At 45.5% G+C, this 17237-nt stretch overlaps 1 protein-coding gene across 1 annotated transcript in view; it reads left to right on the top strand.

Moving 5' to 3' along the window:
* Positions 1-17237, top strand: part of TWF2 (twinfilin actin binding protein 2) — a 113612-nt gene that overhangs the window by 60133 nt on the left and 36242 nt on the right. Inside the window, exons 4-5 of the mRNA XM_006270362.4 lie at positions 10665-10760; positions 16231-16335. Coding sequence (XP_006270424.1) covers positions 10665-10760; positions 16231-16335 — 201 coding nt within the window. The remainder of the gene's footprint in view (positions 1-10664; positions 10761-16230; positions 16336-17237) is intronic.

The following is a 17237-nucleotide window of genomic DNA, read 5'->3' on the forward strand; positions in this document are numbered from 1 at the left end:
TGTCAGTATTCTTCTTGTAAATTAGATGTGTTCTGGGTATATTTTGTCTCTGAGTTTTTTTTCTTTGTTTGCTTTTTTGCTTTTTTTTTTTGTTTTTATGCAAATTCACTTAGTAAAACTAATAGACATGTAATCCAGTGGTTCCTAAACTGTAAATCTGGGGACATGGCAAGTTAGTTTATAGATAATACAGTGTCTCCAGTACAAAGTAGCTTGATAAGGTTGCATTGTGGTCCATGAGGCTTTGATTAAGGGCAGGGAGGAACCTCACAAGGTCATCTAGTCTAGCCCCCTCCTCAAGGCAGGATTGTTCGTGACTAAACCAAGTGCATGTCCAACCTGCCCTTGAAAACGTCCAAGGATGGAGATTTTCCCAATTTTTTTTAGGTAGACTGTTCTAGAGCTAGACAACCTTAATAGTCCAAAAAGTTTTTCCTAATCTCCAGGCTAAATTTTTGTCTGATGAAGTTAGAGGTCATTGCTCCTAGTCCTGTGTCCCATGGTCACAGTGAAAGGCCCCTCTCCATCCTCCCTATAATCACCTTTCAGGTACTTGAAGACTTATCAAATCCTCCCTCAGTCTTCTTAAACTAAATAACCCTTGCTCTTTTAGCCTTTCCTTTTAAGTCTTGCTTCACAGTCCCCTAATCATTTTTGTTGCTCTCTGCTGGACGCTTTTCAATCTGTCCACATTTTTCTTGAAGTGTGGGGCCCAAAACTGGAGAGTGAGGTACTCCAGGTGAGGCCTCACCAATGCCAAGTAGAGCAGAAAAATCACTTCCCTTTATTTGCAAGTGACACTCCTGTTTAAGACAACCCAGGCTTTTTCTGCAACAAGAGCACATTGTTGGCTCATATTCAGCTTATGGTCTACTACTGTATCCCCAGGTCCTTCTTTGCAGTAGTGCAGCCTAGCCAGTCATTCCCAGTCTGTATTTGTGCATGTTGTTATTCTGTCCAAAGTGCACAACATTGCACTTGTCCTTGTTGAATCTCATCTTATTGATTGGGGACCATTTTTCCAGTTTCTTCAAGTGGATCCTAGCCCTGCCCCCCCCCCCCTTAGTGTCTGCAGTTCCACCCAAATTGGTGTCATCCCCAAATTTGCTAAGCATGCACTCAGTCCCATCATCCAAATAATGAAAATATTGCACAGTACCAGACCCAGGACAGACCCCTGGGCAATCCCACTTCATACCTCTTCCCAGCGAGACATTGAGCCACTGATGACTATTTTTTGAGTACAGTGATCCAACAAGTTATGTAACCACCATACAAAATGTTCATCTAGGCCAAGAGTGGGCAAAATATAACTCATGGGCTGGATTTGGCCTGCCAATTGATTGGATCTGGTTTGCAGCAGGTGCCTGCCAATTGATTTGATTTAGGCCTGTGGTTGCCCCTGCCATGCTCTGCATGGGGTCAAGTCCAGCCTGGGGCAACTCGTGCTGTGCTGTGCTCTCAGCCCAGCCCATCGCACACAGCTTCAGGTGGGCCTGCTCCCATTGCGGTTGCAGCCACCTGGATTCTTCTCCGCTCTTCCCTCCAATGGCTTCTCCTCCTGCTGTTCCATTCCTGGCTGGGAGGATGCTTCAGCCAGGCAGCTTCTGCCCTAGTGTGCAGGGCTCTGGCTCCAGCTCCCACCTGCCTTCCACCCGCTCTGCCGTCCTCTGCCAGAACACAGCTGTGCTCTCTTTATGGAGCCGAAGAACACTCCTGTCCAGCTTGCAAAGTCTTTGAGGGATTCACAAAGTTTCCCTTTGCAGATAACCTTGTGCTGCCAGTGACCCCTGTGGGGCACAAGATAGCAATCAGAGCCAGCTGCTCTGCCAGATGCCTGGAAGGGGGGAGGTATTGTTAGTTTCACATTGACCCCTCTATAACACACATGGTGCAAAAGGGACCCGATCGAGTCTGAGCTGGAAGGAACCAGGCAGAGAGAAAGTCAGGACTCGGAGGTGGGTGAAATCAATCCACCCACCCACCCAGCAGGTGTCAGTGCAAAACTGACAATACCTCTGCCCTTCACTCATTCCCCCCACCCAAGTCGTCTTGCACCCTGCAGGGGTCACTGGCAATACTAGGTTACCTGCAAAGGGAAACTGTGAATCTTCCAAAGGCTTTGAAAACTGGATGGGCTCTTCCTTCGGCTCCATGTAGAGAGCAAGGTTGGGTTCCGGCTTAAGTGGGTGGAGTGAGTAGAAGGGAGCTGGAGCCAGAGCCCTGCACACTGGGCTGGAGTTGCTCGGCTGAAGCTTCCTTCCAGCCAGGGGCAGGAGCAGAAGGAGCAGTTGCTGGAGGTGAGGGGAGCAGAGCAGCACCCAGGTAGCTGCAGCTGCACCAGGAGCAGCCCCACCAGAAGCTGTGTGCATTGACTGGGGTCAGGCCGGTGGGCACAGGCTGGAGTATGGTGTGGAGCAGCCAGGGATCAGCCCCATGCAGAGCACCACTGTGGATGAGACCTGGCTGAGTGAGCTCTGCTACATGCACTCCCTTGCCCCCTCCTGCCTCTCCTCATCCCTGGCCAGCTTCCAGGACCTAGTGCCCAGGCAGCTCCCCACACCTACATGGGTGTGGGCCACTGCATGACCCCAACCCTTGATCCGGGTCTCTCCTGCCTATCTCTCTTCTGAACATCACTTCCCTCCTGCCTGCATCCCCATCCCACAGAGAAAGTTTTGGTGGGCTGTTGCAGAGGCGGTGGGGAGGGGTAGTGCTGACCTGGCCCACGACAACTCATCAAAATTCCCTATGTTGGCCCTGGGCCCAAATAATTGACCACCCCAATCTTGTCTTTATTTCATTAGCTTGTTAATGAGACTGTTGTGGAAGACAGTGTCGAAGCTTTGCTTTGCTAAAGTCAAAGTATGTCACATTCAGTGCTCTCCCCCTATCCACAGAGCCTGCTGCCTTATCATAGAAGAAAATCAGGTTGCCTAGTGACTTGCTCTTAGTAAATCCATGCTGACTGTACCTGATCTGATAGGTGCTTCACTGCAGATTCTAGGACTTGTTGGCTGATCTTTCCAGGCAACTTATGTTGACTAGTCTGTAATTCCCTGGATCTTTCTTCCTTTTCTTAAAAAAAAATGAAACTGTTTTCCCTTTTCCATTCATCCAGGACCTCATCTGACCTCTATATGTTCTCAAAGGTAGTCAGTAGCCCTAGGATTACCTCTGCAAATTTCTTCAGTACCTAGGGTGCGTCCCATCCAGCTCTGCTGATCTGAAAGCATGAGGCATCTCTAAGTAACCTCTAACCTGTTCTTTTATTATTCTAGGCTGTTTGTCTCCTTCCTTATCTTTGCTTCCAACTGCACCCTGTTCGTGAAAATTGAATTAAAAAAGGCATTAAATACACCAATCTTCTCTGTATCATCCTTAATTAGATTACCTTCTGCATTCTGTGAGGGACCTATGGTTTCTTTGGTCTTCTCCTTACTTTAGACATACTTGCAGAATCCCTTTTTATTGCCTTTTATGTCCCTCATCAGTTGTATCTCAAATTATGCTTTGACCTTCTTAATTTTCCCCTTACATGCCAGTGTTACCCTTATACTCTGGGAGCCGCACTCTGGTTGTGCCGTGTCTTCTGCCCACCCGGTGGCAGGAGGTACAACATGGCATTACGTGGCTTCCAGGGCAAAGGCAGCAATGCGCAGAGGCTCAGCCTGCAGCGGACAGCCTGCCTCTGCTCCATGCACAAATCTGAGGGTCACATGCCTTCCTCGGGGGTTTGTGCAGCAGCAGGGAACCACCCCCCTATCAAGCCCCTGGATGAGCCACCTGTGGCTCTGTCCCACTCTTTGCCCCCACCCCGGGGTCCCATTCACCCCAGCCCCTGCCTCACTCCCTCCCTCCCTCCCTCCCTCACCATGGGAGCCTTGATCTGAACCCCCCCCCCCCCCCAGCCCTACTCCTTCCCTCTTCTCCTGCCCTTCTCTTCCAAAGACTTACTTGCTGGGCACTGCTCTGCTCTACATGCCACTGGGCTGCATTCCTGTCCATGTGCATGCTGTGGCTGCATGCCTGCTCACAGCATCTTGATATGGCACTGATATATTGGTGCACCTCTAGTTTGTGGGGGAGTGTGGTCCCCCTTCTCACCTTCCTGCCGCAGCTGCCTGGACCCTGCACCTGGGCTGCCCTGTGGCTCCTCTGCACTGCTGCCGCTGCCCCACTGGTCAGCCCAGAAGCGGTAGTGATGGTGGTGGAGAGGAGTTGCAGGGCAGCCTGGGCATGGGCTCCAAAACCATGTTCATGATTAATGTGTTAAAAAGAATAACATGTTAATTGGTTCTTGCGTTAATTGTGCACGTTAATGCCGATTAATTGACAGCCCTCATTTGTATAATGTAATAGTCAGCTGGATCTCCTCTGAGGTAAAGTGTGGCTGCTATTCAACAGCTTACAGTAAAACTACATAATGAATTCTGAGAAGAAGCGTCACTAAACCTGTGCTAGAATTCAGTGAAGTGTAATGTAATGATCTAAGATGAAACTTGGCAAAGGTAGTGAATTTAACATCCCTAACCAGAAGTGCTCAAGGCCCAGTTTCCATGTTTCCATTTAAAAGGTACCATTCTGAGTGGTTATTTCTGCCACTTTGTTTGGGTGTTGATTCAGTGCTGACTAGGAGGAAAAATGTTTTGCCAACAGAATCATGAATCTCTTAGTTATGACCCATTTTGGTTCTGCTTTCTTTGAGACCTGACATACCAATGTGCAAGCTGGGCTCCCACAAAGCCAGCTCCATTCTCAGCAACCTATTGGATCATTAAGTCTTATGATTCTATAAACTAATTTCCAAGAATCTTCCAAATGTCATGCAAACCATGTGTCACTAGAAATAGCTGTGCTTTAGAGGAAGAGTAACATCTGGCTTTTTAGGATAGTAATGATTATACCTGGTATCACATGTGTTTCAAGAGACTCTGAAAAGCTGGACTAACCATGAGATAAGTGTAATTCCTACTTTATGAATGGAAGGAAATGACAGAATTTGAGATTTATCTGAGGCCATCTCAATCCACTGGAAGAGAAATAAAACCAAAATATAAATTTGAATCTGGAGCTATTTGGAAGAACTTTGAATAGAACGGTTTTCCATTGAAAAATGTGGTTCCACTGAAATCAGAGCACTTTGTGATATCATCTTATTTCACTGAAATTTTGCTTTGGACAAATACCTGTTCCAACATATTTTAGAACAAAAATTTGATTTTTGTTTGTTTAAAAAAACCTTTTTGTTGCCATTTTTAAAAATGTATATTAACTTCTATATAAAAGTGAAACCCAATTCATGTTTCTTATTAAATGTTTTGCTGAACATTTGAACAAAAATACATTTCAGAATTTTGAAAGTCTTTGAAATGGTATCTTCATTCCTTGTGCTGCTCTACTTGAATCACATTAGTCATTTGCTATGGGAAGAAGTTTTTGCTGCTGTTGCCTATGCTTGCTTGATTCAGCGGAGGATCTTCCAGAACAGCGTTTCCCAACCACTGTGCCATGGCCATGTGCCTTCGGACATGTCCAGGTATGCCGCGAAATCTTGGGGTGTGTGGCTACAGCCAGTGCTGCCACCCCGGCCAGCCTTGTGCCGATACCCCTCCCCCCCACTCTGCGTCCAACCACTTGCCACCCCCCTTCCTGCTCTGCGTATGGATGCTTGCCACACTGCCCCCCCTGCATCCAGCCACTTGCTGCCACCTCCCCTCCTCCACATCTGGCTGCTTGCCGCCTCCCGCCCCCCCCCCCTCCCCCCTTGTTGGTGTGCTATGGAATGAAAAAGGCTTTGTAAGTGTGCCACGGGACAGAAAAAGTTGGGAAATGCTGTTCCGGAAGAATGAAAATCACTAGATATACTAATTCTTGACTTCTCTTGTGCTTTTTTGGCAAGGTGACTATATTTGCTTTTAAATGATTCTGACAGTGAATGAGCTTTCTCTAGCAGCAGCAACAAAAAAAAAATCCTGAAGTATAATCAAAATTCTACTTCTGTAATGTGGGTCAATGACTTGATAACATTTTAAGTGTATTGGAGGAATCCGTAATACAAGGGAGTAGGATATAGGGTGGGCTAATCAAATATACGGCCTGAAGTCCAGGTCTGACCTGCAGAGAGGCCATCTGGCCCGCAGGGCTTCTTGCTTTGGCTCCAGCAATGAAAGAGTTAACACTAGATCACAGACTCCCCTCCAGATCTGGTTTGCAGGACTTCTCTGTTTGACTGCCAGAACCACTGTGTCGGCAGCAGCATTCAAGGATTTAATGCCGCTCAACCCCTGTCACTTCTCTGCCGCAGGGTTCCCACAATACATGAGAGGTAGCGTGTGATAGTGGCCTGCGTTAACTCCTTGACTACTCTCACTGCCACAGTGGTTCTGTCAGCCTTGTCATTAACTTCTGTACTGTTGGCAGCCTCAGCGATAAGCCCCCGGTCCAGATTTGGCCCAGAGTGCCAGATGAATTTGACAGCTCTGTTATGGAAGAAATCAAGAACTCTGTAGTGATGGCATGTGCACTTCCACTGAAAGCGAGAAAGAAACAGGAGAAAATATTTTCATGATTTATCAGCCAGGCAGGAGCTAACATTGCTGCCCCTTCCTCTGCTCCCTCCACTCCACTCTTGGGGGGCTAAGCCTAGAGTAGAGAAGGGCTGGGACACTGAGCAGGCAGCACACGGTCATCTAATCTGGAAAGGGAAAGGTTCTAGTTAGCTTATGTGCTTTGTAGAGTGCCCTGGAGCAAATGCCCTTTAGTGCTTCCCTTTGTCAGAGACAGAGATGAGAAAAAGGGGGTTTTATTGTATTGCTTTGTAACCCTTCTGCTAGGCCAGGTTCAAATTTAGGGGCTTTATACACATCTTGGTTCAAGCCCCCATCCAGACATCTGGGAAAAGAAGTGCTACCTGTGTGTTTCAGTGTAAACAAACTCCACCACTCACAAGCAGTAATGAATGAAAGGGGGGAAATTAGGACAAAACCAAACAACCAGGGAGGAGTAATGGGGGAGAACCTTAACATTTAGCAACCACATCCACCAGGTATTAATAGTTTTTATTACAATCAGTGAATATTCTCTCCTTGTTGCACACAGAGTGAATTTGGTATCTAGTGGAGTGGGGCAAGTGTAACTGCTAACCCAAATCTTTTCTCTTGCCTCTGCCACTGGGGCTTTCTGCTCCTCACCACTGCTAGTGCCTCTTTTCACTTTCATGGGGGGTTGCTGATGCAATCTAGCACTTTTAGACCTTGATCAAGCTTGAGGATTTCAGCTCTCTTGATCCATTGACTACAGGACTCAAAAGGGAGACATGATAATAGTCTTCAAATATCTGAAAGGCTGCTATAAAGAACAGCATCCTTCTCTGTTCCTGCAGAGAGCAGGATGTGTACCAGTGTTTTGATGTTTCAGCAAAGTAGATTTAGGCTAGAAATCAGGAAAAACTTATTCACTGTTAAAAGTGAGGTAGTGGAATAGGCTGCCTAGCGAAGTTGTGGAATCTCCATCATTTCAGGTTTTCAAATAGAGGCTGGATAAGTGTTAGACAAGGATGATCTAGGAGCAGCTATGCTTGGAGTGCTCTTTAAGAGGAATGGTTGGAAGCCCAGGAACCCCTCCCACACACACATGGATTGCTGAGAGATAACAATGAGAAGAGCTCTGCAGGCCTGAGCAGGTGGATATTGAAGAAGACCATGCTCAGCAGCAAGAGGGTGAAGCAGAGCTCCACAACTAACTTAGTTATGAAAGAAGATTAAAGCAGCTGGGATAGATTTTTGGAGGGGTTACAGAAAGGGGAGCTCTGGCAGTCCAGCTAGTGTGTGATGTGTTGAGTCATGCTTGCTGGTTGCCAGGCAGGGCGAATGACTCCCCCCCCCCACAATTGTCGAAAGTTTCTTTCGTGTTTTTCAGAAGTATTGTGTATTGGCTATAGCCAAGGCTGGGGATTTTGACTGGGGTGTGCCAGAGCTCCTGCTGGGACTAAAAACCTAGAAGTTCCTGGTTACAGGGTCTTGTCCCTCTGGTCAGTGTCAGACCAATCACCACATTTGAGATCAGGAAGGAATTTTACCCTAGGGTCAGATTGGTATGGACTGTAGGGCTTTTTGACTTCCTCTGTAGTTGGGGGTGGGAGACATTGCCCTTTTATTTGGATCTCTCGGGTGCATTTTAACAACACAGCAGTGGGACAGTAATGACCCTTGTCCCTTTACCTGGGGTAGGTTATGGTGCTTTTGGTGTCTTTGGACACTATACCTTGTAGTAGTGCAACAGCATTGATTGTATAGTTTTAAGAATAGGCTAGACAAGGACATGTATGGGATGGTTTGGATGAGGGTCATCTTGCCTTGAGTAGAGAGTTGGACCAGACAATCTCCAGAGGTCCATTCCAGCCCTAGAATCAACCCTGTTAGTCTATGTCCCACTTTAAGGAACAGCCCCCAAAGATATTCCAAGGATTTTAGCTCTTTAAGAAACAAATGGGTAGCAGATCTCAACTTGAACTTACTACAGAGATTTGTATATCCCAGGTATTTTTCCCTCTGAGGCTTGATGACAGACTGCAATTCCATTCTGTGTGGGGGTCCACCTAAGCCTGTTCTGCTGTGTCTGATCTGAGGGTCCCTCCACCTCAGATCAGAAGGTCTGATCAGTCATGGTGAGTCCTGACCCCCAGTGACTTCTGTCCAGTTTTCTCCTACAGTACTGGTGCTCTTAAACCTTACCATTTTATAAGGAAAGGCCAGTGCACACAGTGTAGGGGAGGGCCAGTGCATGGGGTCCCTTACATTCAAACATTTTTACATCAATACTGTTAAAACAAGACACAAACCTGTCCCCAGTTTTCCAACCCTATACACACAGGTGTCAAAATCATCCGGCCTTGTGGGCTGGACAAGGACCAAGTCCTGGTGCAGCACCTATGACACCAGGTCTGTCTAGCCCATGGACCACACACAGTATGTGCAGTACATGCTGGTCCTGGGGCTCATTGTGCACCCAGCATGCCAGGCATGTGGTGCCCATGGTACATAGGCTGGACCCAGCACTATAGGCAGCATAAGTGATCAGTCCAGGGCAGTGCATGCATCCCATGTCCCAAAACCCCAGTCCCAGGTGCAGCACAGGGTTCAGCCCATGCACTACAAGCAATGTGCACCCTGTGTCAACCTTAAGTGCCTCATGCACAATGAGCTCTGAGGTTCATGTTTGCTGTGTATGGGACTGGATTTATCATGCACACTGCATGCAGCATGGGGGAGAAGGGGAGGGGTGCGGCTGGGGTGTACTCTGCAGGTAGCTCTCTCCTGGATTGGCCCTGTGTACTGGATCTGGTACGATCCACATGCAGGGATGGTCTGGTGAGGTCTGCATGCAGCATGTGCCCCACCATCAGCCCCCTATGGTGCATGCAGGGAGCATAGCTCCAGATACAGCCTATGCACTATGTGTAGCACATGCAGCTGAGAGCCAGTGTGTGGGGTCAGTCCAGTAACCCATGAGCCAGATCATCTGTCCAATGGGCTGTATATTTGACTCCCCTGCTGTATATCAATAGATATGTGCTATCAATAGGTAAGTGTTTTACAAAGGTTTTTGCATAGAACACAGATAACATCAGCAGGGTTATAGCTTGTTGTTAATATTTAAGTTGAATAATGTGTATTTTTGGGGAAAAGAGAATGAAGTATTGGGGAAAAGAGAATGAGTAGGTTTTGAGGACAGCCATGGTCCTGCTGTGGGAGAAGGACTTACAGGCTTGGGAAGGAATAGTAAAGGAGGTGAGGAAGTGGACTCCTCTGAGTGTGAGATAAGGGGATGGATGTGGGTAGGGATGGGAGGACTCATCCTCCTTTTTTCTGTTTATAGGGGTGAGAAGTAAGGTTGGTTTGTACAGGGGTAAGGGAGGAGTGCTATACTAGTTGAGATGGGAGCCGGAATGGGTAGAGTGGGGTGCAGTAGATTGTTTTTTAATTTGGAGGGTTTAATTCATACTTTCTTGTTTTAATACTCTGTTTTTATAAAGTTTTTTGTCTTTTATTTTAACCTGCTCTGTGCCTTTTGGGAAGGACAGCATATATATCTAATAAATCCTAAAATCAGCAACAAAGCTAGAAACAATGGAATTAAACAAAGATTCAATGACAGATTTCTCCTGATGATTTTTTTTAGCAGTGAGAAGTCAGTTTATAGACTGGGATCCGAACTGCTAGAAATCTTTAATTCTTCTATTTGGAGCACTAGTTAAAAATGGTTCATGTTTACATAACAAAATCATAATAAAGGAGACACATATTTAGGTTTTACCATGCCAATAAAGTTACTGATATTGTATTGATCGAATAATTTACTGGAGGTCTACAGTTCTATGAAGTGAATCCCATGACTGACAGGACAGTATTTTAGAATTATAAATAACATTATGAATCTGGGATAATGCACTTGATGACAACACTGAGTGTCTGTTAATGAGTGTGATTTTTCTCTTTTCAGATGATTTGCAACACTACATAATATAGAAGTCTAGCACTGCAACTGCCAAAGGGCAATAAGACTGCTGTTATTGAATTATCAGAGGGAGGAATGTGCTTTCCAAGCACATTACATTTTCTGTCTACCAATGAATATATTTTGCTTACTCTCTGTTTGTTCAGGTTAGGCTGAAGATGCTGTATGCAGCAACCAGAGCAACAGTGAAAAAAGAATTTGGAGGAGGACACATAAAGGATGAGCTGTTTGGAACAGTTAAGGTACGATCACTTGCTCATGGCATGTACAGCAAGGTGATAGCACCTTGTAGCTGTTAGAGTCTGGGTTAGAATCTTCTTTTTTTGTAGCCTGTACAATATCCTGGGATACAGAAGTTGTGAGCTGAAAGTGTTTATGGATCAATACAGCTTTCTTTTCTATCTGTTTTTGCTTCTTGAAATGCATCTTTATTCTTCCAGGGTATTGTCTTCAAATGTAGTTACTCCATTCTTTGCAATGCCCATGTGGTGTTAAATTCTAGGATATTGGACCCACCTTGTTCAATATAGCTACAGTTGCTGAGATCTGAGTGGGTCACTACCTCTGCAGGTTGCAGCATGGGGAGTAAGTTGCTTTCAGTTTGTACAACATTGTAACAGCTTTCTTTATCTTTTTACATCTACCTACCTTGAGTGCTATCTTTCCAATTTTTGTAGCCGTTTTCTGTGTGAATAAAGAACATTTTCTTACAACATATATATCATCCCTTTTGAGTGAGATCAGAAAGGAAGAAATAAGCTTCTGCTTATAGCTACTAGTGGAGCAACAAAGCAGCATAGTCAAGTCAAGTCAGTTCCAAGGCCGCACTGACATTTGTGGCACATTTGTAGCAGTAACTTTCTTCCAGTCTTCCTGGTCTTTTGCAATCCTTGTAAAATCAATCCATTTTAATCCTGTCTAGTCTTTGATGTTGGTGGTCCAGGTTGTCTTAGGTCTTCCTCCTCCTCTTTGTCTGTCCACAGCACCCTGCAGGATGGTATTGGTAAGGGTGCTGGGCTTTCATGGTACATATCCAAACCACTGGATCTTCTTATGATTTTGAGTAAATTATATTTGCCAATTTCTTGTCGATTTGATCTTTCAGATTGATTTGTTCTTTGTGCAGTGTTGGGTATATGTAGAAATCTTCTGAAGCAACACATTTCAAAGGTCTCAATCCACTCTCAGTCCACTCTTCCTAGCGAGTGTCCAGGTCTTGCAGCCGTAGAGAGTTGTTGAAATTACAACAGCATACAGCAGGTAGAATTTTGTTTTCATTGTGATATTGCTGCTAGTACAGATTTTCTTCAGCTTTGTTAGTTGTCCAATGGTGATAGGTATTCTTGTTTTTACTACTTATTCTGATGTAGCAACTCTGGTGATGGTTGCTCCAAGATATTTGAAGTGTGTTACTCTTTCTAGCTTTTCATTACCAATTTTTACTGGTGCATAATCATTGCTTCTGGTAGATGTGGTCATTACTTTGCTCTTCTCTACACTGATTTCCATTCCATCTCTCTTTGTAACCTTATACAGCCTTTATATTACTTCCTTATGCTCTTAGAATCATAGAAAGTTAGGGTTGGAAGGGACCTCAGGAGGACATCTAGTCTGACCCCCTGCTCAAACCAGGACCATCCCCAACTAGATCATCCCAGCCAAAGCTTTGTCTAGCTGGGTTTTGAAAACCTCCAAGGAAGGAGCTTCCACTTTCCACCTGCTTCAGGGTTTTACTATCCTCCTAGTGAGAAAATGCTTCCTAAAATTCCCGTGCCGGAACTTGAGACCATTGCTCCTTGTTCTGTCATCTGCCATCACTGAGAACAGTTTAGCTCCATCTTCTTTCAAATCCCCCTTCACATAGTTGAAGGCTGCTATTAAATCCCCTCTGTCTTTTCTTCTCTAGACTAAATAAGCCCAGTTCCCTCAGTCTTTCCTCAGAGGTCATATCTCCTAGCCCCCTCACCATTTTTGTTGCCCTCCGCTGGACTGTCTTCAATTTGTCCACATCATTTTTGTAGTGGGGGGCCCAAAACAGAACACAGTACTCCAGATGTGGCCTCACCAGTGCTAAATAGAGAGGAATAATCACTTCCCTTGGCCTATTGGCAACACACCAAGCCATGCAACCCAGTATGCCATTAGTCTTCTTGGCAACAAGGGCACACTGCAGGCTCATATTCAGCTTATTGTCCACTGTAACCCGCAGCTCCTTTTGTGCAGAGCTGCTGCCCAGCCAGTCAGTGCCCAGCCTATACTGGTACATGGGATTATTCTGTCCTAAGTGCAGGACTTTGCACTTGTCCTTGTTGAACCTCATGAAATTTCTTTTGGCCCAGTCCTCCAATGTGTCTAGGTCACTCTGAATCCTATCCCCTCCAGTGTATCTACTACTCTCCCCAACTTTGTGCCATCTGAAAACTTGCTGAGGGTGCATTCTGTGTCATCTTCCAGGTCATTGATGAAGCTATTGAACAAAACGGACCCCAGGATTGATCTCTGGGGCACTCCACTTGATACCAGCTGCCAGCTAGACATTGGGCCATTGATTACTACCCTCTGAGCCTGATGCTCCAGCCAGTTTTGTATCTACCTTACAGTTCATTCATCCAACCCATACTTCCTTAGCTTGCCTGTGAGAATGCTGTGGGACACTATCAAAATCCTTGCTAAAATCAAGGTACACCACATTTACCAGTCTCCCCACATCCAAAGAGCCAGTCACCTCATCATAAAAGTCAGTCAGGTTGGTCAGGTATGATTTGCCCCTGGTGAACCGCATGCTGACTGTTCCTAATCACCTTTGTCTCCTCCAAGTGCTTAGAAATGAATTCCTGGAGGACCCGCTCCATGGTTTTCAAGGGACTGAGGTGAGGCTGACTGCTCAGTAGTTCTCTGGATCCTCCTTCTTCCCTTTATGAAATATCAGCACTATGTCTACCCCTTTCCAATCATCCAGGTCCTCTTCTGATTGCCATGAGTTTTCAAAGATGATGGCCAATGGCTCTGCAAGCACATCAGCTAACTTCCTCAGCACCCTTGGGTGCATCCCATCTGGACCCATGAATTCGTACACGTCCAGCTTTTCTAAGTAGTCCCTAACCTGTTCTTTCACCACCTCATCCCCAAACTGTGCTTGCTGGTGCAGTAGTCAGGGAGCTGACCTTGCTTGTGAAGACTGAGTCAAAAAAGACATTGAGCACTTCAGCGTTTCTTCAGCATCCTCTGTCACAAGATTACCTCCCCCATTCAGTAAGGGACCCACACTTTCCCTGATCCTCCTCTTTGCTACCCACATACTTGTAGAAACCCTTCTTGTTACCCTTCACATCCCTTACTAGCTGCAACTCCAGTTGTGCAGTGACCTTCCTGACTTCATCCCTGCATGCCCGAGTAATCCTCTTATATTCTTTCCTAGTTATTTGTCCAAGATTCCACTTCTTATAAGTTCCTTTTTGTGATTTCATTTACTGAAGAGTTCTCTGCTAAGCCCAGCTAGTCTTCTGTACTTGCTAGTCTTCTTGCATATTGGGATGGCTTGTTCCTGCGCTCTCAGTAAGGCTTCTTTGAAGTACAGCCAGCTCTCCTGGATTCCTCTCTCCTCCAGACTGGCTTCCCAGAGGATCCTGCCCACTCCACCCTGAGTGAGTCAAAGTCTGCTTTCTTGAAGTCCAGGGGCCTTACTTTGCTACTCTTCATCCTTCCTTTCCTCAGGATCCTGAACTCTACTCGTGTTCACTGCTGCCCAAGTTGCCATCCACTACTACATTCCCCAAAAATTCTTCCCTGTTTGTGAGCAGCAGGTCAAAAAGAGCATGTCCTTTAGTTGGCTGCTCCAGCATGTGCACCAGGAAGTTGCCCCCAAAACCTCTCCAGTGACTTCCTGGATTGCCTGCACGCTGCTGTATTGCCCTTGCAGTAGATGTCAGGGTGATTGAATTCCTCCGTGAGAACCGGGGCCTCCATTAGCTGTTTGAAGAAAGCCTCATGCACCACTTCCTCCTGGTCTGGTGGTCTATAGCAGACCCCCACTATGACATCACCCTTGTTGCTGTCCCCTCTGACCCTAACCCAGATCCAACAATTTAAGTTTAGTTTCCCACATTTTTTAGAGTGAGGGTGACCAGCCTACAGCACATGTGGCACAAGCAGCTTGTGCCACATGGAAGATTAGGGAAGGAGCAGGCAGCACAATGGGAGATAGGCTAGGGAGTAGAAAGCAGAACAGCAGATCAGGCAGGGAGCAGCAGATTGAGCATGGGCAGGAGATCAGAATGACACTTGGGGAGGATGTAGGGCTTAATTTATGGCACTTCTGCCAAAACAGGTTGCTCCCTCACTGCTTCAAAGCATGCTCCTGGCCCCCCTGGTTTGTTTTACTGTTGGGAATTTCTTTATTCAGTGGTATTGGCTAACCTGAATTCAGGATTGTTTTTAAATTTTGTAAAAAGTTAGTCAAGATTGCTTATTTTTTTAAAAGGATAATCAATCTAATCTAATTTTGGGACTCTACCAGAAATAGCTATTCTGTGATTATACAAACTATAATTCAGGATAATCTTCTGCAATAAATGTGGGGCTTTTGCTGGAATAATTATTTCAGTGTATTTATTTAAATAAATGCTGAAGTGTAGACAGGTCCTTTCAGCTGAGTTGTAGGTTGTGGCTGCTTGCAAATATGAAAAAACTCCGCAAGAAAACGCACTTTATCAGAAGAAGCTGTGCGTTATTTCAGCTTGGCTCTGTGGTGTCCATATAGATTGGGTGCTTCAGCAGGACTTGATTCAATCAGCTGTTAGGTAAAAGTGCCAAAAAAGCCCAGCTAATGCACCCGATCTATGCAAATGCTGCAGAGCCAGGTTGAATTAATGTGCTGCCTCTTATGGGTATGTGCTGGGCTAAGTGTAGGAATGTGCCCAGTTTAAAGTAAATTGCGGGGGGTTTCTTCACGTCTGCAAGCAGCCTGTAAGCTTTTCTGGTGAAACATGATACCTTTATACCATTCCTAACACAAGATATCTCTGGACATTGCCATAATAATAATAATAATGGTGTAGTTACTTAACATCAGGTTACACAGCTAACAGTTCATTGCATTTAATTTGTGATCTGTCTATAAAGCTGTTATGTTGACTGGATTGTTTTACTTTTAGCTTCTGCTTCTAGCATGGAATGAGTAGGAACTCCTTTAGTTCCCAAAGATTTTTGGCCCTTATGGACACTGATACATGGGCCTTATTCTGAGATTATATCCTTATTTAGTAACTCCTTATTAGTGGCCAAAAGTATGTAGTTCCCATGTTGTGTGCTTACTATCTGCACTGTACTTTCTTAGAGCTGTAGGTGATCTCATTGTTCTTGATTGTAGGGATTGAGAATACAGCAAATAATACTTGAGGTAGTGATGATATTAGAAGCCTAAATGGACACAGAATGCAAAGGGCATTGCTCAGGTCAGGGAGTAACCACTTGGCATCCAGTAGGTATCGGAGGATACCGGAGACAGTGACCTTTAATGTGTAGTCTATCCAGGGGAAAAAAGTGTATAGACAGCAAGGCCAGATAACAGTTCTGATAAAACTTTCCATAGGAGCATTCTATTTTCCAGTTATCTTGTATATGGTGGGATATTCTGCTCCAGGAAGATGAGCTCTCCATTCTATAAAGAGTGCACAATAACCTGTATTCTCTCTTTCTGTCTGGTGGCTACAGGAAGACATCTCACTAAGTGGTTACCAGAAGCACGTCTCCTCATGCTCAGCACCAGCTCCCCTGACAGCAGCTGAACAGGAGCTCCAGCAAATCCGCATCAGTGAGGTGAGAATCTGGGTTTGTTTCTTTTTTTGTGGGGAAAGATTAGAAGAAGCCACTGCTGTAAAACAGCAAATGCTGGGGCAACTGAGATGCACTAGGCTGTGTTTTCACCACCCAAGGGAAAAGCTGGATAACTCCTCTTGGAGGATGTATGAAACTAGACTAAACATAAAGCTAGCAAATATATTGTAGGTCATGGGATCTGCATTGGCCAAGAGATGGTCTGGGAGTGACTGTCTCTCATTTTGCGTAGATACTGGAGCAGAAAGAGGCAATTCCTGTTAGTACAAAGCAAAGCAGGGTGACTGCGGTGATAAGGACACCAGGGTCCAATAAAAGCATGACAAATCTGCATTTTAATTGTGACTGTTTTCTTTAAGTGATCTCCCTTTATTTTTGTGCCTTTATTTTTTTTAAAGCTACAGCTAGGGCATAGGCCTCTGGTCCCTTGTTCAGGAAGGTGGGGGCTCAAGGAGAGCAGAAATGGAGAGTACAGGAGACATCTCATTTACAGTCTGCCTGCTTTCCTCCACTTCCTCGGGTGGGGGTCAGGACAAACAGAGCACTGTAGCAGGCTGGAGGAACAAACCTATCCCTATTGCATTCCACAAACCATGCATGCATAAAAGGAAATGCTTCATATGAAATGTTTTTAAATAGTATTTATTTCCTTCAAGGTTAATTTTGGATTATTTCTGAACCAGAATAGAAGCTATATTTTAATCAGTTAGGGAAAGAGCTCATGCACTGGCTTGACAACAACCACTAGGAAAGAGGTGGGCAAAATATGGCCCACAGGCCAGATCTGGCCCACAAAAAGATTCAATCTGGTCTGCAGGCGGATCTGGGCCGCAGGCAGCTGGCAGCTCCAGCCACTGTGTGGTGCTGGCTGGGCAGGCAGGTAG

Source organism: Alligator mississippiensis, chromosome 12 (assembly GCF_030867095.1).
Source record: "Alligator mississippiensis isolate rAllMis1 chromosome 12, rAllMis1, whole genome shotgun sequence".
Classification (NCBI taxonomy): Eukaryota; Metazoa; Chordata; order Crocodylia; family Alligatoridae; genus Alligator; species Alligator mississippiensis.